This window comes from Mycteria americana, chromosome 14, assembly GCF_035582795.1.
Source record: "Mycteria americana isolate JAX WOST 10 ecotype Jacksonville Zoo and Gardens chromosome 14, USCA_MyAme_1.0, whole genome shotgun sequence".
Lineage (NCBI taxonomy): Eukaryota > Metazoa > Chordata > Aves > Ciconiiformes > Ciconiidae > Mycteria > Mycteria americana.
Window position 1 is genome coordinate 3,985,406 of NC_134378.1, and position 22,333 is coordinate 4,007,738.

Genomic DNA, 22,333 nt, shown 5'->3' on the forward strand with positions numbered 1-22,333 from the left:
AACACAGATGGGTACTAGCAATTTTGGATGGCTTCCAAATGAGGCAGGTCAGCACTCAAAAGGTCCCATCTACAGTGCACGCTCGTGGCATCTATCAAAGGCTGGAAGGAAACTGGATTTTGTTTGAGTTGTGAAAGATAGCACAGAAACCAAATTTAGCATTTGCTGTTGATGCTGTCCTTGTAACTGTTTTGGTTTTGTTTGGTTTTTTTTTTCTCCACTCTAAGCAGCCTGCAAAGCCCAAAACTTAAGGCCAGATTTTCTGAGGTATTTCTGAAGTAATTGTTTGGATTTGGAGAGGCTGTGGATTGATGAAAGGTCAAACATCTTGTGAAATACTATTTTAATGGAGCTAACAAAGGAGAAGATAGAGGAAAAAGAGTCAGACCTTCGCATGAATTCCTGGCAAATGGCAAAAAACCATACTGAAAAGCAGGGGAGGGGGGCAGGGGAAGCACTAGGAGAGGGGACTGAGATCAGCCTTTTGTATCTGAGGCAGTGCAAGTGTGCAAGTGAAAAGATTGCCATGTTTGCATTTTTTCAAATGCAGTGCTTAGTGGCTTTCTGTGAACAGCAATTTATCTAAACAGCAAATCATCCATTAGCAGATCTTGCTTTTTACAAGTAAAACTGTGATCATCATCAGGCCCACGCATTATTCGTGGTGGTGAGAAGCAATGGGAAGATGTGATGCTCTAAAACTTTCAAATACATCACCTGGATGCCATCACAGCGCTGGTTAAGCAGTGCTGTTAAGCATCATGTTATTCCCTAGTGTCTTTATTGCTTTCTGTTGTTCCTTGTACAACAAAGGAAAGTTAAAATGGAATGTAAACTAAGGTCTGCATTTAAAGCAGTCATGATTTTGGGCACCCACGTTGTATGCTGCATTCCTTGCTGTCTCACAAAGAGCTGGAGCTGGGCTGCTCCGCCGGGCGGGAGACAGCAGCTCTAGAGAGGCAGCAGCAAGCAAGGGAGGAGGGCGGCCGCTGGTGAGAGTTGTGTCTTTGGGACCATCGTCACCTCTCGGGTCCCTTGGAGCTGCTGCCTGTACGTTAGTCAAGAGCTCGCTCCCGCGCATCTGTCTTCCCAACATGCTGTGTCTCCTTTGACTTTTTTTTTTTTAAACCCTTGGAGGCATTTACACTGTTTCGCATTGGTGTGGAGAACAGCACCTGTCCCAGCAGTCTGCGTTGAGTCCAGCTTTCTCCGTCTTCCAGGGGCAGAGCAGCTTTGCCATAACGGTCTGTCTTGCGGCCTGGGCCCTGGGTGGCCACAAGCCGCTGGTTTGTGGTTTCTTCCATTTGATTCAAACAGCTCCTTGGTGCTGCGCTATGGATTTTAGTTCTGCCTGCGTGTCTGAATTGCTCGCCTCAGCTGGTAATAGTAAACGTAAAAAAGTAATAGTAAAGCACATGTGGGTATTTTAATGGGAATAAACTTGGGCGTGGAGGTGAGGCAGCTCCTGTCAGGGCCCTGCCGCCTCAGCAGCCCCCGGGAGAGATCAACGGGAGGAAGCCCGGGGCGAGGACTTGGTGTTCGGCCCCCCCGTCCCGCAGAAACCTCCCACGCGGCGTGGGGGCGGCCCGCGCCCCCGCTTGTGCCCGCCGGGGGACGGCGGGCTGGCCCCCTCCTTCCCGGGATGCTCCGCGCCTGCGGCGGCTCTGCGCATGCGCCGCCTCCCGCCGGACTACATTTCCCAGCGGCCCCCGCGGGCCAGCGGCGGCGCAGTGCGCGCGGGGCCCGGGCGGGGGCGCTGCGGAGCGTCCCTCGCGCCGCTCCGTACAAAGCGGCGGGGGGAGGGGGCGCTTCCTGTTTGTCTCCGTCCGAGCGGAGCAGCGGCCATGGCGGCGGCGGCGGCGGGGAGCCCCGGGCCCGGCGGGGGGGGCCGACGCGGAGCCCGCGCGGCGGCCACCAACATCCTGGCGCAGCTCCGGCACGGGCAGCTCAGCGGCTGCGGCCTGACGCGGGGGGCGCAGGTACGGGGCGGGGGGCGGGCCGGTGGCGCGGCCCCGTGGCGGGGGGAGGCCGCTCCGGCGGCACCTGGGGCGGGGGCTCACTGGGCCCGGGGGTCGGCGCGGCTGGGGGCTCCCGCGGGGGCGGGCAGAGCTCTGACCTGGGGCTCCGGCCGTGGGCCGGGGCGGGCTGGCGGAGGCCTGCCGCACCTCCTGCCCCGAGCCCACCCCCCCGCCCGCGGCCGGCCTCGGGCAGGGCCTGCAAATCCGCCTCGGAGCCCGGCCCGCAAGGCCCCGCTCCGTCGAGGGTTGGGAGTGGGTGTTCGCCGGCCTTCGCGCTCCCTCGGCGGGGCTGAGCACCAGCTCGGGGCTGTCAGGCCTCTCCTGGAGCTCCGAGGCCGGGAAGAGCCCGGCTGGCCTAGCGGGGCCTGCCGCCAAGTCTGCTTGGACTTGGAGGCAGCACCTGGCAAAGGGGCCTCTCTCTCCGTCCGGACTCGAGCGCTCCCTGGGGCTCCCCGACCTCCTCTGCCAGCCCGGCTTTGGTCCTGCTCCTGGAGGGCTGGCCCTGCGGCCTGACGCGGCGGGCAAGAAGGATGCCTCTGTGCCTTCGTGCTCCTCTTCCCTCCTTCCCATCCTCGGTCTCCCTGTAGAAAGACTGGGGAGCAGGACAAGCGTTTGCCATGCTGTAAAAGAGCCGTCCTCCTCTGTTGCTTTGGTTGGTGATGAAGATTGTGGCCTTCTTCTGCAAAGAAAGGAAGCTCTGCTTGGAACTGTAACAATGCAGCATCAAAATTTAAGCATGTTTGATGGACAAAGGCAACCTCGTGATATTAGGGCTCAGGAGACCTTTTAGCTCTGAAATGGGGTAGGCTTTATGCTGGTGGTTTTCCATGAAACTATCCCAGGTCTATTTTAAATTTGTCATCTTTTCCAGTTGATGATGCTGGGAAATACCGAGAAATGAAATCAGCTCGTTAACCTAGGCTTGTGCCTATCAAGTGCTTATACTGGCTTTTTTAAGGAGCTGCTCACAGATAATGAACTATTAATTTATTTTTAGGAAGAATAATTGGCATTTATTTTACAGGTTAAATTTGAAATGGTGCAAAGACTTGGAAGCTGAAGCGTGGGATAGAGAACTTGCATTCGGGTGGTGATTTATTGAGCTAGAGTGCCTTAAAAGAGTTGAAATGGAATAAAAAATGGGATTTCTCTAAGTGGTTTTCACTAGTGCAGACAACAGTATTTTCCTTGATTAACAAGAATTCTGAGCAATTACTAAAAGAAGACTTGTTCATCATAAATGTCTATGCCTCATTCTGTCGTTGAGATAGGTAAAAGAGCAGGAGGTGATTTTTAACACCTCTTTTGTCCTTATTGTACTGCTTGCTCAGATACTAGTTTGAGTACTACTTAAGAAAAAGCAAATCATTTGCATGAATTTAAACCTGATATTGTCTCTTTTGAAGGAAGTTATTGTTTTAGCAGTGTATTCCATACAGCATGTAGACAAGGCGGCGTGTTGTCTCACTAACTTGCCTGTCCACCTCTATGCTCTTGCTTATTCGCTCCCCCACAACCATAGACGCTTTAAGTCAGATAAACCTGTAACAACGGTGTGCACCAACATAATCTGTTAGGATGTTACCACCACTCTGGGCTGTGGTTTGCTTGAGAAATGCAGTGGTACTGGGTTTTAATTTGGGGCTTTTATGCATTGTTGGAAATAACTGTTGAAGCAAATGACCAGGCTTTTACAGTAATCGAGGAAACTTCTGCTAGTTATATCCTCCTTCTCATAATGCCCAAGTTTGAGGTGGTGGGGTTTTTTTGTTGCTGGGGTTTTGTTTGGTTTGTTTTACTTTATAAATTTCAGTATCACTGTGCTGCCCTGAAAGACTTAAAGCTTGGACGCCTAGGGCTCCCAGTGCTTCATAAATGCTGTAGGAATACATTTTTAAATCACTTAGATGAAGGGGGGGAGGGGGGAGAACAACTCGCTGAATGATTTTGAACTTTGTAAGTTACACGTCTCTGTACTTCTACCTTGAAGCAGTTTTTTGTTTGTAGACGATCTAAATATAAAACACTTTGATGTAACTTTTAAAGAAGTACAAGGCACTTTTGGGTGCTTTTCTTTTTTGAGTTATATTTTTTATCAAAACGGTCGCAGTTTTCCTGCAGTTGACTCCTCAGCGGCAGTGTGGTAGCCCTTGCTTAAGTTTCTCAACTCATTTGCTCCTGAAAAGCCTGAGAGCAGATCAATTTCCAAGCTGCTGTGTTGGGGTGTAGAAGAACAAGTCGGGAGAATGTCCTTCCAGTTTTCTTCTTGTACTTTGCAAGGAAGTTTTGGGTCATACGCTGCATGGACTGCACTGCTGGTATCCCGTGAGGAAGAGAAACCCTTTTCAAGATCTTAATTGAGAGAGATTGGGAAACACCGTTCCTTGCTGTGGTGCCTGCCATCTGAGTAGTGTTCTCCCGCGATGTTGTCACTGTATTTCAGCATCTGATCTCCGGGAGACAATTAGTACCCTTCTGTGGGCAGCAGTGGCATTTATTCTTAAACAAAGCTCTGCGTACTATTTTTAGGTGATCTCCAGATCCATTTTTGTGTGAGGAAAGCGGGGGCTTATCTTTGAATTGGTAAGGATAATTGTTGACAGGCCTGCATCTCAAAGTTCTTCAGTCTGATCTTACAGGGACATAAAAATATTTTTGACAGCAGCAGCCGCCTGAATATCTGGCAGTTTTGAGGCCAGCTAAGGCTCTGAAATCTGGATCCTTTTGTGTTCTTGCTGTATTTGCCTACCAGGAGCCATAGCTTTCTTGCCGGTTGGTTTCTTTGCTTTATTATTAATAACAAGGAGGTTGATGGTTAAAGCAGATTTCAGTAGATATTGCCGTTACCTGTTCATATATGCATTTGAGCCATATTGCTAGCATCAGCTGCTGCTCTGGATGCAAGCCTCAATCATTGGTATCAGATTGCGTAACCTTGTATCAAGGTTTGCCCTAGCACTGAGTACAGAGCAAGTGAAAGGGGCTTTTCAGATATTGGTAAACTAGAAGCAGACCAACTTTCCAGAAGTGACACACGTTTTCTAATAAGGAAAAATATTGCTTGTGAACCAGCTGGTCTGTAGTCCCTCTCCTGGCACAGCTGTGCTGTGTGCACACAGGCACTGTAAATAAGACCTGACGGGGTTTATGCTGCGGTTCCTTGAAGGCAAAGGAACGTTTTGGCTCAGCTGATCAAGCTCAAATCCCCTTAGCAAGAAGGCACACGCTTCATCTGCTGCAAGCCAACTGTGAAAAGCATGTATATAACATGAAACCAGAAGATACTGAGGTGCAGCTATGTGTATCCCTGTAGACAGAGCAGTATAATAATGGACTAACCAGTGATTTGTTGGCAAACTAGCATGCTTCTGGTGCAGTCCCAAGAGCAGATCGTCAGCACTGGTCTCACTCTCACAGGATTGCCAAGGCTTAGCTGAAACAATTGGAATGGAAAGAAAGAGTCCATTTTTCCAGCTGTATTTCACGGTCTGCTATTCCTACGAATAGATGCTTCCCTTAGCAGTATAGTCCCTATGCACTCTGAAAAAACCTCTCTGTGGAAGGAGAACATTTTCTGCCTCGGACATCCAGATTTCCAGCTCCTACCATTACAGGTTATCAGTAGTCTGTAGTAGTTTCCTAACTCTGAGAAAATATTTTACTTTCTAATCAGTTTTGTTTCCTCCTTATACCACCACTGACAAAAAAACATTCATGTGAATATAATCCACTTTAGTTGCTCTAATTGTATGGGTCTTAGCAGGCTTATACCTCTTCAGTAGAGGACGGCTAAGTGAGTATTGGAAAGCCTGGAAGTGGCTTTTTATGTAACAGGAACCAAAGCTCTGGCATACACTAGAAATGCTCAAAAGTGGTAGTTTTGGACTTCAGTAGTCTTATTTGGTGTGACTGAAGATGAGTGGGAATAAAACTGTTGTAGATGTGATATTCCCTGCCCCTCTGCTTTTTCCTAGATATCCCTATAGATTTTGCTTTCTTTCAAAATGAATTAAAGAAGAAACTTAGGCAGCTCCAAGGAAAAAGTGATCACTGAGAAGTTAGTGTAATTTTACATATTAGTTGATTTATTTTTCTCTGAGAGTAAGATCATCAAAACAAACATTAGTTGCTATTATTACTATCTGGTAGATTCTGTAGTGGTTTTGAAGAGCTGCTGGTGTTAAAGATCTGTGTTGGAGTTGTTCTGCTCTCGGAAATGCTGTGGGGTTTTGACATGTGCGAGACCTGTTATTTGTCTTGGTAGACTAGCTCTTCCTCCAGTAACGGTGAGTAGAGCAGTAGTTTGGGGGTCGTGGGATGGTTAAACCTGGCTAGAAGCTACAGCAGGTTTTCTCCTAGGACACCATGTCCCTGGGTTCATGCCTGGCTTTTGGGCTAGCAGGAGAAAGGATGGCAGGCTCCATCCAGGGTTGTGGAGGATGGAGAAACAGTAGTCAGGGGAAACTTAATCTGCACTTCGAAGAATCTAGGAGCTGGAGAGAGGCTGGAAATAGGTGTTCTTAGGTGGACTTCCCCTAGCTTAATATCACCAGCAGAGTTTCTTTTTATGAATAAAATTTGGGGGGCTCTGACATGTTCTTGATCAGAGCTACGTGCAAAAGACCCAGCTGGTGACTGGCCGCGTTGTTTACTGCCCCACAGCTGCAGTTCACAGCTTCGCCCTTGGAATGCTTTCCAGAATCACTGTACGGGCCAGAAGTGGTGTTTCTGTGTATGCTGTGGTGTTAAAATGAAGACTTGGGGGGGCAGGGTCATTTACCTTGGTTATAGGCTTTTTTTGTGAAAAGTTGTGTGAGGAAAGAGATGGCTTAGCCAGACTGAGTCATGTTTGTTAGTGACTGAAAAGGAAAATATAATAAAGAGCTGGGATGACAGGGCACTCCCCAAAATACTGAATAATCATTCTCCTGGCAGTCTGTCAGAGATTACTTCCTAAGTTATTACTGTTCAGAGGAAAATTAAACATTTCATTGCACAAATATTAGTTTCCTGTTTTTTAAAGGTACCTTTAAAGCCTAAAAGGTTTGAAGAAAAGGATATGGAAAGGCTTTTATTTTATTAAAAATACATAGAGATCATGTGCTTGCATCTGTTTCTTGAGATCCATAATCTTGTGCCTCTTATTCCTTTTAAATTTTCAGAACATTTGAATATATAGTTCAGAAGTTGTCATGGAAAATACTGGGAATGGAAATTCTGCTTTTTTTAAAGGACTTCCAATCTTAGCTTAATGCATGATTGCAACAAAAAATTGAATTAAGAAGAATTACAACTGATGTGTCATAGCTGCAAAGTCTCATCACAGCATGAATTCTTTAGTGCTGTAAAGGATGCTTGGACACCTGAGTCACTATTTTTGCTTTTTGAAAGATCACAGTAAACACTTTTAAAGCACCCTCCTGTAGTGAGTGTTGAGCAAGACAGTGAAATGTTTGAAGGGTAAAATGTGAAATAAAGACAAAATTTTATTAGAAAACTGTTACCCCTACTCTGGAGAGCAAAGGGAGGGTTAGCTTATGGTATTTCTGCTACTGTCATGTGTTCTTGGGCCTTCAGTTCGTCAGCAACTATGGGAAGACATGGAGATGTGTCACTGACCACAGCTTAGAAAAGTGGTGGAGGCAAGGTTAGGAAAAATAAGGGGTTTACTTTGTAAGGCAATGAAAATTTTCACAATGCAGGAACACAAATGGAAAGGAGAATCCTCACTGGAAGGGGAAGGGATTTTGAAGCAATCACAACTACAAGAGATTTCAGGCCAGTAACAAATGTTTTAGCAAGGCTTGTAACGCAGTTCTGACCACGCTGCACGGGCACAAAGCAGCCGGCAGGATCAGCTGCTTCTGTTGGAGAGGCTGTGCCTGGAGGATAGCAGTCATGGGTAGGAACATCAATAGCAAATACTGTGGCAAAGCGGAGAGGGAGAAAGGAAAGGGGAACTAAACTGAACAAGGGGTGGATTTAGGTAAATATTACCATGTAACTTAATATAACTTGGTGAAGATTTAGGTATTATTCAAAATTATTTATTGACTATTATGGTAATGGATGCTGGGGTGTTTTAAAAGGGTTCATAACACAGGAAGAGTGGAAAGAAATTTAAAAGAAATATTTAGATTTGTGTGTAGTGTCTTTGTTCAGCCCTTTGTATACTTTCAAAAAAAATTACGCACAATAGTTCTTTAAACTCTGTAGTAGGAAAGTATTCCTATGGTAGTTATCAGTCTTTGGAGTAATCTCCTGGGAAATCCTGGGCTCCAGTCCTTTGGGAGAATTTAAAGAGAAATCCACTCGGTCTGCTCTATCTTGCAGTCATGGATAGGCTTGATGACACATTTTTAACTCTGTACTTAAATCCTCTCAAGTCTTTGATTGCCCTTCCAGCAAATTCACAGTGCGTGGCTTCAAGAGCCCAGCTGGAGGAGGGGGAGATGCCTGCTACTGGTTAGGTATCTGATCACCTGGCTGGTGAATGGCACTCAGTAAACTGCTGGTGTAAAACTGGCATCGTACAGAGGCTTTGGACTATGACACAGTTTGGGAGCTCTGTGCTTGGGCCTGAGCTAGTGCCTGTGCTGCCTTGTTTCAGAGGCCTGCCTGGAATATAACCACTTCTGGAGAGCCACAACGTGCCATCCTCCGGGTTTCTCGGTTTGTGATTCAAAACTTGGATGTGTTATGGCAAATTTCTGAGAAATGACTGTGTTGTGTCTTGGTGTTTGTACCGGTTTGGTTTACTGTACCTGGGTGGTAGGGAAGTTTTGACGCTGGTTCTTTTTTTTTCCCAGTAATTGGTACTTACTCTGTCTTCTTCTAATGCCAGTAAGGCATGACGGTTCATAACCCCTGCAACCATCGGTTAGGTAGGCCCTTTCTTTTAATTTATGCCATTTCCAGCTGTGCTTCTGCAACCTCCCCTTCTTGCTAGATAGTATCTAACTTCTCAAGCTTTGTGTGCAAGATTTCAGAGATTTTATCCAGAGCTTTTCAGTGAATGAAGAAAATTTCTGAGAAATCAGGGTTGGATTGGGCTTAGCCTGCTTGGATGAGACCAGAAAAATGCTGGAGAGGGAAAGGGGCCCCGAGAGACCCGGTGCTAATTTTGATGACTATTCAATAATGTCTGTCCAAAAAAAGCAAGAAGGAAACCTACTTTGCTTATAAATGAAAACCGTTGACTAGCTGCTATTACAGAAATCATGAGATGCAGTTTTTAACCAAAATGGTTGTACCGACAGACAGCTCCGTACAATCTAATTGAATTTTAATCCCTCCACAGAATCCAAAAATCCTTGCGTTGGCAAATACCGCCCCACCACAATGGAAATATTCAGAGCCAGGGTAGCCTCATAAATACAGAATAGGGACCACAAGCTAGAGCTTGCAATGAAACCAAAGATATGTATTAAATCAAGAGAAAGATTTTTTTTTTTTTTTTTAAAGCAGTTAAAAGAAGATGAGAGCAAGGAAACATTTGCTTCATTCTTTCAGAATTTCAGTGCTGAAAGTTTTCTGCAGATCAGCACAAGTGACTCAGAGTCCGGGACAGGGAGAGGAAGACCAGTAGTACAGAAATGAAAACAGAGGTGGGTCCTGCCCCAAACCAAGAAGCGTACATGCAATTAACAAATGCAGTATTAAGCCCAGGACAAGGTTTTAACATCAGTTAAGGGCTTTTGGCCTTTTCTGAGGGCACTTGGATGCTGAATTCTGTGCTGTGCTACTGGAACCTGAGATTGCAGCCCATGCGTGTCATTGTTGCCTGTGGTATCTTCCACATCAGCTGGAGCCGGAGAGTTGGATTCTTTCCCTGGCGTTTTGCTGCACATTCTTTGCACTTTAAGCAGCAATTAATCCGGTTCCTCCCGCCCGTCGTGGGGCTCCTTCCACGTGTACTCCTTCCACGCCTGAGATGGGGTAGTGGTAGAGCTCCTCTTGATCTCTGTGCTGGGTATTACAAGGAGAAATGGGAATTCGTGAGTTCAAAGGAGCTGACCCATTACTCACAGTCCAGATGATGAGAAGCCATTTTGACTTTCTAGTTTCATCCTGCCATTTGTTATGAGAACGGCTGCCTCAGAAGGAACTCTGTGTCATTCTCCAGCAGTGCTGGTTAATTACTCGTATTCAGAAGTCAAAGCCGAGAAAAGTTAAAAACTGGAGAGAGTTTTATGTTCCAGGTTTGCTCATGCTGCTTCAATAGCCCCTTGTAGCAAGAAAACCCGATACTTCAAGAGCCTTGAAATTCTTAGTTATGTACAAATTTGGGTATTGTATCAGGAAAAGAACCCTAAGTATCTGGGAAGCTTAGAAGAAGGGTGAGGATCCATAGCAGCTAACATTGCCAGTCTGAGTTTTCATGTGCTTGCATCAGTTTTCTGGTCTTCCTGTATGCTGTCTAACAAGCAGAGAAAAGGGTTAAATTCTCAGTCAGAAATTGGGGTATATTTGCATATAATTGTGTAATCAGGAATTGAATGGCCCTTTGGAGTTGTACACTGAGGTATGTCTGAGAAGGATGTCTTGGCTGAAACAATAAGAAGCAAGATTTCCTGGCTGTTAACTATTAACAGTGAACATTTAAGCGGGCTGGAGGGAAACAATGCAAGTTAACCACAGAAAGGTTTGGGGAGTGACTTATGCAGAATGAGAGCAGCTTACAGGTTGAGGTCTAGGAGTAAGAGAAAATCCACAACTGTTGCATTGAGATGCAGTCTTGCTGGCATGAGGATTGGGGTTGTTTTTTTCCTCATTTTGTTTTTTATTTGGAGGGCATATACAAATTTTGTAAAACCCGCCAGAAATCTTGCTGGCTATAATTACTGTTGTGTGCCTTACCTTTCTGTACAAGGGTAAGTCCCTGTTTCAGGTTTGGTCTAGGTACCTCTGAAGTATCATTAAGGAAGGGGGTTAAATTTTGTTCAGCATTGACTGCATGGTGAACTTCAATGAAGAGCTCCTCCTTTACAGCATCTGCTGGCAGTAACCTGGAAGTGTTCAGGCTTCAAAACATCTTTTGTGGATTCTAAGCAGAATATTTATTAGCCTTGTGCTGCTACTTCATTTTTTTTCAGGTGTAAAAGTATAGTGGTGAATATTGAGAAATTTTTTTTATATTTTGGGGAGAAGGAGGAAAATTGGAGAAATTTTGCACAAATGTAGTAGCAAATGCGAAACTGTTCTTTTTTGTGGTTGCGGCCTGCTTCCCAGAGGATAATGCCAGTATTGTTCTCCTGCCGATTTAGTTGTTGGTCTGCATTTATAACAGGCCCAAGACTACAAAGGAAATTTTCACTGTATCTTCTGATACATTCTTCTGGAGTCTGCTTGTAAATCTTAGTGGTTTGGGTCATTGCTATGACCAATAATGGCTTCAGGGACTTGGCTGAGGAAATACTCGTTGCTAGCTGAATGTGACGAGTAATGAAGCCTTGCCATCTTCAGTGTTCTGTCTGCCTTAGACTAGTGTAGTTTTTGAGAGTGTCAGGGGAACCATTTCCTCCTTCAGTGACCTGTCAGTCGGAGTTCTACTAATGCAATTATTTAGAGACTAATGTGTTTCCATTTAAAAGTATTTGATCAACATAAAAATATGGAATGAGATTAAGTACTCTAAATGATAACGTCTGCTTTAAGCCCTGTCCTGCTTAAGATACTTTGACCATCTGTAAAATTCTGCAGCTACCAGTCCTGGATAAATTGCTGCATGGAAAGAGGTACTGGATTTTGCAATGGTACTCTCTACAATAAACTATTTTTCTGTGATATTCTGATACTGATACTTTGGGGAGGTGATAAGGTTGTTTTCCTGGTTGTGAAGCATTGGACACATGGGAATTGCATTCTTCCTTTGTTGCAGATCACAGAGGCCTTGTTAAAGGAGAGAGATAAACAAGCAAAATGGAATGGGATTCCCTTACTGTTGCAAAAGCTGTATGAACATAGCCACCCAAACAGCGATTTCTCCCAGTGCCAAAGCATCTTAAAGGTACTGTCTACACTCTTCTTCCTGAAAGCTAGGGGTTATTTTATTGTTACTTTCTTTAAAGTCTACTGTGATCGTATTCTAATTTAATTTTTGAAACTGTTTGCATGATAGTATCTGTGAATTGGCTGGTAGATAAGAGCTGGGAATGCATGTAATTGATTAGTCAGTAGATTACACAGATAGTTGTGTTTATACTGATGAACAGTTTTCTTTTTGAACCTTTCTTCCCCTCTCCCCGCATGCAGGAAATTTCTCCACTTCTTTCAATGGAAGCCATGGCATTTGTTACAGAAGATAGAAAAGCTGCGCAGGAGTCCACTTTCCCAAATACATACACATTTGACTTATTTGGAGGAGTCGATGTAAGTGTGTTTTTTCAACTACATCAAAAGATTTCTGCATGGTAGTAATACCACTGCGAAATACATAAGTGAGGTCTTTGAGACCTTTGAAGCTTCTAAATGCAAGCTACAGAATGACTTTACCAATTTGATATTAAGCATTAGAATTGTGCTTGTTTCTGTTAATCAAAATGTGAAAAGGGTGTATTTCCCGAGGCACTACATCATCAAAAGTGAGGTGCTTTTTCTTACATGATATAGAAGACCTGGCTGTTTCTTCAGGTTTTTAACTTAAAAAAGGTGAGACCTCTAGGTTCTCAATGAAAAGAGTTTCAAATGATTTCTAGTTGTGAGATTAAATACTACAGTTGGTACTAGAGCACTGAGAATTTCACTTACCACTGAAGGATATGTGGCTTTTTTTTAAGCGTGCTAGGGCACTCTTAGCCAGGTTGTCTATGTTTATTGCTGGCATGCAATGCAGACTGCTTCATCTATGGAAAAGTTTTTTAAACAGTACTGCAAGGTTTCTGTAGACATTCTGGCAATGTATCTTTTTGTTTATTTGTTTTAATTCTACATTGCACAAATACCCAAGTTTGCTCAATTTTACGGTGACAGACTCTGGGATGTTAGCTTTCGTTAGAAATGTATGATTTGTATTTTCCAGTGAACTAATTGATACTTTCTCCTCCCCCCCCCCCCCCCCCCCCCCTTTTTTTATTTGGTCTAACTAAACAGTGTCTTTGCTACTTCTCTCTTGTTACACTTAGCATGCTTTTACTTAAGTAAAACTTGTATTTGGGTTAGGTTGTTTTGAAATTAGCACTGGTTTAGTTGCTGGTATCCTGTCAACTGAGGACAAAAGTCTTCAGCTACCCAAGCAATTTAGAATGTTGTATGAAAAAGTTCTAAATTTCCCTTGTTTTTAAAAGGAAATAGTGATACTTCCTGTAGAAGTGCTTTTAACATAAGAAAGCACAGAAAATGGCTTTACGTTTTGTATTTAAATAAGTGTGTGTGTTGGGGTTTTTTTCCTTGCGCTGGAGATGGTAAATATCAGATACACTGTAATTACCTGGTACTACGGCCAGAGATTTGGCTGATACAAGTGGGTTTAATCTGGTTAAAGGCAGTGGCAGAAGCCAGTGCAGTGTGTTTTTGAAAAATCTTAGGACTTGAAAGGGAAGTAGTCTTATCTGCTGGTTCTGTGTGTGCTATGTGCTGATTCTGTATTCCAGTATTTCGAACTGTGAAGCATGAGTAACCTTGAAGGACACTAAATTTGTAGTGTACTCTGTATGCTATAATATGTTATAGTATATTCCTTAAAATATTTTTGGATTCTGACAGCCTTACATCAAGGAAGAACAAAAGCACATATGTGTCTCCTCCCTTTATATGAATACATGTAAAATGTTACCTGAGAGTACAAACACATGAACTGATACACGAGCCTCGTGGACCTTGGACCTGAATGCAACCCCATTCCAAGAAATAAGATCTCATAACTCCCTTTCTGCTCCTTCTGCCTCTGGTGAGGCACCCTCTTACCTACTCTCTTTCTGCCATTGGACTCTTGCGCTTCTTGCTGCATACTGTTGCAGTTTCAGTAGGATGGCTGAAGAAAGCCCTCTCCAAGGAGTGTCTCGCACCACTGCAGTCCAGTCCCTGGAGTGTATGTGAGGAGCATACCAGTTCTGCGAGAATAAGGTGATAAATACATGGTGGGTTATAGTATTGACCAGGAAAAATAAATACTAGCTGAAAAGGGTCCACCCTGTGGCAAGGCAGGAGCGATCATGACTGCAGCCACCCTTAAAAGACAGACTTGTTGCAGTAGGTGTTCTTTCCCAGGAGAAGAGCAGGTAGCCTGCATCCCAAGTGCATAGGGTTATCTTTGGATACTTATCTCGGGTTCCAAGGTTTGAGGTGTAAATTCTTCTCCTAAAACGTAAGCCATTAATATAAGCACTACATTACTGCTGCAGTCATTTTTCTCTACCCTACTGAGGCTACAACTACTACTACAAATATTGCTGGAAAATGTATATTCCTCTTTAAAGTTGCCTATTTATTTATTTGTCAGTGCTTAAAATGTGGGCAGTGCTTCCAGTGCTATCAGATGTTTTCCTCTGTGTCTGGTAGGTAGTTCATTAAAAGAAGGGTAAAGTTGGGACAAATAGAGCAAGTTGTAAAACGTAAGTATATTGCCAGTTGGCATGACTTGACTGGGTGATGCCTACATTGCTCTTAGCAATTTTAAACTGAATTTTAAAACTAGGGGCTTTTTGCAATACTTCCTGCAGAAGTCATCGGTTCCTTCTAGTGGCTAACTCATTTTTAAACAAACTGCTATTTTTTAAAATATTTTAAAATTAACCAGTGGTATAGGCTAGAACAACTAAAGATCAATTCTACATCTATCGGAACCATAGTCCTAGTCTTGGAAAGCTGACTGTTGCATTCCTGAAATAGCAATGAGACAACACTTCACATATTTGTAAATGTATATGTAAGTATACGTATAAGGTGCATGTACACAAGCAGTGGCTTGCTCTTTGTTGATTTAAATCACATTAAAATCTGGAGTAACTAAGTTGTGTTACGTCTGGACCTGAAATATATTTTGAAGCCCAGGAAGATTTAGGGAGAGCCTTTGCAAAATTTGCATCTCTTTGCAGATTACTGCTAAAGATTCATTATTTTGGGAGATGTGTGATAGCCATCCTTGATGTTATATGGATGCATGTGAAATTACATTCTTTGCAGACTCAAAATTCTTTAAAACTTGCTAGTGGGAGACTAGCAAGTTTTATACAACTGTTATTATTTCTTCAAGGTAAATACAACTATTTTTTGTCAGTGTGATTTTGATACCAGTGGGGTTTTGATTGTAGAGCTTCCATTATTCACCTCTGTGACTTCAGCAGAGACAGGACTAAGTTTGTATTTGTCACTGACAAATTAACTGGTTATTTGTATCCCAATGATTATTCCCTTAATTCTTTGTCTTGTTCTTACAGCTTTTAGTAGAAATTCTCATGAGACCAACTCTTATTACACAGAAAAAGAAACAGAAAAGTAAGTAAATAGGTGTTTTATTGTTTTTTTTCATTCTTGCCTTGTGTTCTTATTCAGACAGAAATTATTCTATTTTTCTATTATTCTTTTTCCATACTGGCAATTTCCTGTTCCTAAATGAATCATTGGTTTCTTTGTTCTCTGTAGTACTGATTCATGATGGGATTTAGCATAGTCACCTGTTGTAAAGCACAGCTCAGGGGTATTCATGCACTCGGCATAACATACTTCTCTCAATGCAGTAAATCTGCAATCACTGGAAACTTTTATTGTTACTGTGGCAATAGCTACAGTTAACAATTATTATTAATAAGCCACAAAACATTGTTTATGTAATAGGAGTTACAGAGATTGTGAGATATGAAAAGTATGCTGTTTTCCTGACCTAGTCATAGTGACTACTGATTTCCAAATTGCTATAAGGATTTGGCAATGGGGCACAGTAGCTTCAGTGCAACTTTCCTGCTGGAGCAGCTTTAGTTCAGTGTTTTCATTTCTCCTGTCTGTGATTCTGCTGGTTCCCTGAACCCTTCTGAGGAAAGGACATGTCGTGGTACACCCCATGCCTGTAAGCCAGGGAACTTTAAAGGTGAAGTAACTTGAACTTGGGCTAGAGTCAGCTGTTGTATATTTGTACTGAGAACATATTTTAGATATTAAAATGCTGGACTAAATCAGATTGAAAGCTTTTCTATGAATTCCTGATGCTGCTTGGAGAAAACTGCATGAACTGTTGTTCCCCCCCCCGTGCTTAATAACCGGAGCTAATATGTGTCTCAATGGTTTCTCATATTGACAAATCTTGAGCTGATCTATGATATTTTTCCTAAAATACTGTTTACACCCCTATCATTTTCTTTTGTGTGTGACTAAGAAGTGTGCTAGACCACAAGTACATCTCTCTCTGTGTTCCTAGGCATTGCTGATAGTAGTTTTGGAAGAAAGCATGTGAGCAGGTCAGGTATAGAGCGTTTCTTCCTCTGGTTTCTGTCCTCCAAGGCATTTGCACATATGATCTGAGCTAGCAGTTAGCCTGAAATTCTCACCCATTTTACAGCTATTCATGTCACTGCTGTGGACGTTAGTGTTCCTTGGCAACGTATAGCTAGTGAATGTCTGTTTTCTCCTTTGCAGTAAGCGATGACCTCATCAAGGACTGTTTAAGCATACTGTACAACACGTGTATATGTGTAAGTACAACTGCTGTGGAAAAGTGTTCTTCTGCTGGTCATGTTTTACACTTGCCACTTGACAAGACAACATACAGACTTTTTTTAAGCATAATTTAAACTTACTCTGAAACTTTTCATTAAAATTCCTTCAGTTAAATATAGGGCCACCCTATATTTTGATGTGTTACTCAAATAATTTCTGTTTTCTTAGCCACATTGTCAAGTTTAAATCTCTTGTTTGGATCTTTCTGTATCTGTGTTTCCATAGGAAAGCCATGTCAGCCTTTGTTGTATTCAAACCTAAAATTTGAAACTGGAAATGGGTACCTGCTAACCCAAGCTACAGCTAGTCGTGTTCAGTAACGGTGCTGGCAAAGTGTTTTAACTTTGACCCTGTGCCTCCTTCATGTGCTGAATGTTCAGTTCAGTTGATGGTAGATCAGTGCTAAGGAAGACGCTAGGTTAAAGGCCTATTGAAATACCTCGATATTAAAATTCTGAAGCTAAAAGTTCATGCCTCAGATTATGCATGCAGGGAACATACTCACGATTGTTTACTTAATCACACGTTTTATTACGTCATAACCTAGGGAGCATTGTTTAACAAAGATTTTAAACAATGCAGTTACTGGCTTGGACCTCTTCCAAAGACATCAACCTAATCTTGAGAGTTTGAGTCTTAATAGATCATGTTCTCACTACTAAGTATCTGTGTACACATGGGATGGGGAAGAGGGGGAACGCTTTTTTCTTGACTTACGTGTTTTGTTTGGTTGGTTTTTTTTAACTACAGGTAACGCAACTTTTGCAAACTGTGAATAGCGTAATATCCAAAGAAACAAGTTTGCAATTTGTAGACTAGCTGCTGGTTTAATTCACTTCAGTATTACTGCTTTGTCTTGAATGAGAAGTGTTCAGGATCACAGAAATGTGTGTGCAATATTAACTGTTCTTATGCTTATGTGTAAATATTCAGGAAGTATCTGAGCTAGTCTAGTTCTCTGAGCACTGGTAATATGTCAGTCATGTAAAACAGACAGCTTTGCAAGCAGTAAGGATGTAGTTTTAAGTTACGTTTAATTCCAGAAAAGACTGGCCATGCTCTCAGCAGAGATCAAAGCATGAAAGGTGTCTTTAATGATCAGAGCATGAAAGCTGGCCTTAATGAACTCGGTGATGAACCCAGAAGTCATGCTAAAGCATGAAATCAGGTTCATCATGGAGTTCATTAAGGCCAATGCTTGATTCTGGTTGCTCAGACTCTGCCCAGCTGAGAGCAATGCTAACAGCTTAGGAGGAATCTGGGGACTACATTTACATGCCATAAAATGGAGCTGGTTACAATTTGTATGGGAAAACAGAGACAAGCCTCTCTGACATATTTCCAGGCATGCAGTGTTTACTTTTGATTCAGGCAAGTAAATAACTGCCTTGAGATGAAGCCTCACATCCTGGAGCCTGTAGTTTTTGCAAGCGTTTTTCCAAACTTCAGACAAGGACTGGAGCTAGTTTTGGTCACCATAAACACAATGTTTCCTGGTTTCAGGACTAGCTGATTCAATAACACATCTGTAAAACTGTCCTGCGTGTGCCTGTAACATATGACTTGTCAAGGTGGGCTCTGACTCTGGGTCTGTGTGTGCTGCTTGTTGCTTTCTAGACGGAAGGAGTCACAAGGCGATTGGCAGAAAGAAATGACTTTGTGTTGTTCCTGTTTACACTGATGACAAACAAAAAGACATTCCTACAAACTGCAACACTCATTGAAGATATCCTGGGAGTTAAAAAGGTTGGTTACTGGTTTGTTAATTTTACTTGTGTGGCTTTTCAGGCCAGTAGAGGAAGGACAGCTGTTTCTTTGAAGGATTGCTGAAGATAATCCTCTAAGCTAGCATTCTCGCTTCTTGTAGCTGATTTGAAACCTGACTGTTTACAGTGATCATTAACTTCAATCACATTTCATACAGAAGCCTAATTATGCATGTGGTACTGTACTTGTAATGCTTTTGCATAGCTTGCAGAGTGTGGTGGGGGGCGAGTGCCTAGCTGTCATTAAAGTACAACCAGTATTTCAAATAAAGAAAGTGAACCTTGTATAAGTTCATTTTTCATCCTTGCCTTCTGATTACACTTTAGATATTTTGGTAGTCTTCCTGACATCTGGAAGGCTTCCCATGCTTCTCTCTTACCTTGGGGTTTGTCACCTCTCTGAGAAGTTGTAGGCTGGGGGAACAGGGCGCTTGGGTCTTCTGCACAAACTAGGTTTTTGAACTTGCTTGCCAGCATCATTACAGCCTAATGCCCTGATGTGATGCAAATAATATATTAGAGGTGTAACCCTGGGAAAACCCTGAATGAAATGTGTCTATGTACATTTTGTGGAGAGGGTCAGGACTCTGTAACTTGTTAGTGTTTGGGTTTTTTTGGGTTTTTTTTGGGTTTTTTTTTGGTTTTTTTTTTTTTTTTTTTAATAAGTTGAGGATGATGTCCTCCCTGAGATAGGAAACAAGCTTAGTTTATTTGAACATAAATGGTTTTTTTTCTGAAAACTGTTTTCAACATATTCTTAATATCTTTTGATGAAAAAGACTGACGCCTAGATTTTTTTCCTCAGTTCCTATCTGTGAGCTTCAAAGAGAATACAGAGAGAAGTAGGAAAAGTGAAGCTTTGTAATACCTAAACGTAATTTGTCTGTTAAATTAGGGTTTTTAAAAAAAAAAAAAAAGCCCCCAAAATTTGACTTCAATACTTAGTCTTTAAAAGATGGGTATCTATACTTCTGGAGCTGATAAACATAAGTGACACCAGTTGTAAATCCCAGGTTTTTTTCAGGCTTTCACTTTTCACTGCCTGTTAGCTTCTCTTCTACTAACATTGAAACAACACCCAGATCTCACCAGGGAAGAACTGTAGCTGAAGCCTTCTGGCTGTGTCTATTTAATATCATGTGTGACTCACTGATGTTGCCTCCTCCAGGAAATGATACAACTGGATGATATTCCCAACCTTGCAAGCCTTGTGTCCAGTTTTGATCAGCAGCAGCTTGCGAACTTTTGCAGGATCCTTGCCGTCACAATTTCTGAACTTGACACAGGCAGTGATGACAAGCACACGCTTCTTGCCAAAAATGCCCAGCAGAAAAAAAACTTGGGTCCTTCTCGAGCTGAAATTAATCAAGGTAATTGTTACGATGTGAACAAACACAGAAGAATCTCAACAGTGTGTAAAGTTTCCCTCTTCTCAATGTCACATCTGTGGCATGTGTTTCTAGAGGATACTATAAGCATTCTGTCTTACAAAGCATTTTTCTTTATACACTTTCCTCAAGCAGTTTCCTGGAAACAGTCTTTTCTGTTAATGAAACTTACTTTGTAGCTTTCAGTTTCATATGTTGTTGATAATTAGGTGAGTAAATGTCTGTCATTTCAGTCCTCTCTGATGAACTGAGTGGCTTAAAATAATTGGGTTTGTTTTCTGTCCCTCAGTCACTTCCATGGCCTTCCCTTCAGCTACTCTCAGTAATTCCGTGTCCTTCTTAAAATAAGAATTCCTGAGCTAAAACTGCATGCAGCCTGTTTGCTATTGGAGAAGTTCCTTCTCTGATTTTATCTGACCTTGTCCTGAGCAGGATGTCTTTCTTTATCAACAAGGAAAGTGTGTTTAATAACATTGCCCACCCTTACCACACCAGTCTTGGAAATCTGTGGGTCTCATCTCAACTTCAACTTTGGGCAGAGTACAGGTTTCCTTATTTTGCTGAGTACTTCTCAGATGCAGAAGTCTTGCCTGGAAGGATGAGTATGAATTTAAGAGATTTAATTTAAAGTACCCTCAAATGTAGGATCTGCTGTTTTCAACTCTTACTATGCTGGAAAGCTTTTGGACTTCTGAAACAGATGTTTGCATAGGCCCATGCCAAATAACATTGGGAAGTGCAAAAAGGGGGTTTGGAGCTGGTTCTCCCATCTTCTAACATTTTATGTTAGCCATGAACAATAAAGCTCCATTTGTAAGCACTGCCACCTCTACAGCATGCAGTGAGAGACGGATAGCATAATCCAGCAGCCAGAAACTGAGAAACTTTAAAGGGGGGTGTATAGTCTTCTGCCCTGTGATCGCCAGAGCTTGCTTGTAAAGAGCAGTGGACATATGTGTAGGTGTGGGTACAAAGTTTAATTTAATTTAGTTGAGCTGAATAAGCGTGGATGCTGCAGAGCTGAACTTAGCCAAGCAAATGTTTAACTAATCATTTTTTGCTTGCGCAATTAGAGACTGTATCTAAGACTGTAAAGCATATTCCATTTTAAAAACTTTATCAGGGAGCTTATTCTTTCAGAGATGGTACCAGCGGGCAGAATCTTGCAACTCTTTTGCATGGTGTTCATGGCCAAATTCTTTGTCCTTTTCTACTTCATCTGCAAGTGTGTAGTAAAGTGAAGACTTAGCCATGTATCTAGAAGAAACAGGTCCTGTAATTAAGTTATTCTGTGAAATCTTTAGGACAAAATGCAGCTCCTAGCACCTCCCCAAGCCCCCCAAGCATTTTGCAGGGCAGCGAATTCTGTCCTTGAACTGCTATTTCTAAGGGTGCACTTCCACAACAATTAAAACCCTTGAACTTGGGGCTGCTGTCATGTGTTCCCCATCTGTTTTGCTCCATAATGAACTAACTCAGGAAACTAGTACTTAAGAAGCTTTCCGCCTAGCTACTGAAGTGAGCTAGTTCGGTTTGCTATGAGACATACACCACAGGAGGTAAAATGAAGGAGGTGGCATTGCACAGAGGAAGGGGGAGGTGGAGCTGCCCCTTCCAAGGGCTGCTGCTTTATTTCTGCCAGCTTAATTTTCAGCCAGATCAGTTCCTTGACATTGACTCACTGTGGACTGGAAAACAGCAGTGCCAGCAAAAGGGAATTGGCCGGAAACAAGCAGTTAGAGTAGGGTAGAACTCATTTTTTTCCAGTGTAAGTCCAACACAATCAGTGTTAAACTGGTTTCAATTATGCCTACGGTATGTATGCTCTCTTCCAGTCTTCAACAGGGGAGTGCACCGACTTCTTCCGTCTTTGGATCTTTTTAACCAGATGGAATTTGTTTCTGGGTACTCTTCTGTATTACTAGTATAGATGCTTTGGTACGTTGTGGTATAGAGGATTTGATGACTGTTGTGTTGGTGATCCTAAACCGTAATAAAATGATTTTTCTTTTTCAGCTACACTTTTGAATATTCCAGGCTTCATTGAGCGATTGTGCAAACTGGCAACACGGAAGGTGTCTGAAACAACAGGTACTTCCAGCTTCCTCCAGGAGTTGGAAGAATGGTACACCTGGCTGGACAATGCACTAGTACTTGATGCACTGATGAGAGTGGCAAATGAAGAGGCAGAGCAGAGCAGTACAGGTATCTGGCTTGCATTCCTCTAGCCACCATTAGCTGATGCATATCTTAACCTTCTTCAGTGTTTGCCATGTGTTGCTTTTCCTTTCAGCTGGTGTTGATTCCCCTTTGCATGAAAGAGGGACATGTCAGCGTTTAGGTCTGGCTCCTGTTTTGTTCTCATGTAGCACTGATTTTTTTTTTTCCATGAACTGAAGTTAGCAAAAGGAAATGTCCTAAGGCAAACTGTGCCCTTAGCACACCTAGATAACACTGTAACGCTGTACGTCCTCAGCACTAATATCCCTTGGAGCGACAAAAATACACGCAT

General features: G+C 42.7%; 1 protein-coding gene across 1 annotated transcript in view; it reads left to right on the top strand.

Annotated features, from left to right (window-relative positions):
- Positions 1–1,809: 1,809 nt before the first annotated feature.
- The window catches only part of TRPC4AP (transient receptor potential cation channel subfamily C member 4 associated protein), a 39,545-nt gene continuing 19,021 nt past the window's right edge, over positions 1,810–22,333 (top strand). Inside the window, exons 1-8 of the mRNA XM_075516747.1 lie at positions 1,810–1,979; positions 11,899–12,027; positions 12,273–12,389; positions 15,395–15,452; positions 16,587–16,642; positions 18,285–18,413; positions 19,602–19,803; positions 21,838–22,026. Coding sequence (XP_075372862.1) covers positions 1,845–1,979; positions 11,899–12,027; positions 12,273–12,389; positions 15,395–15,452; positions 16,587–16,642; positions 18,285–18,413; positions 19,602–19,803; positions 21,838–22,026 — 1,015 coding nt within the window. The 5' untranslated portion in view covers positions 1,810–1,844. The remainder of the gene's footprint in view (positions 1,980–11,898; positions 12,028–12,272; positions 12,390–15,394; positions 15,453–16,586; positions 16,643–18,284; positions 18,414–19,601; positions 19,804–21,837; positions 22,027–22,333) is intronic.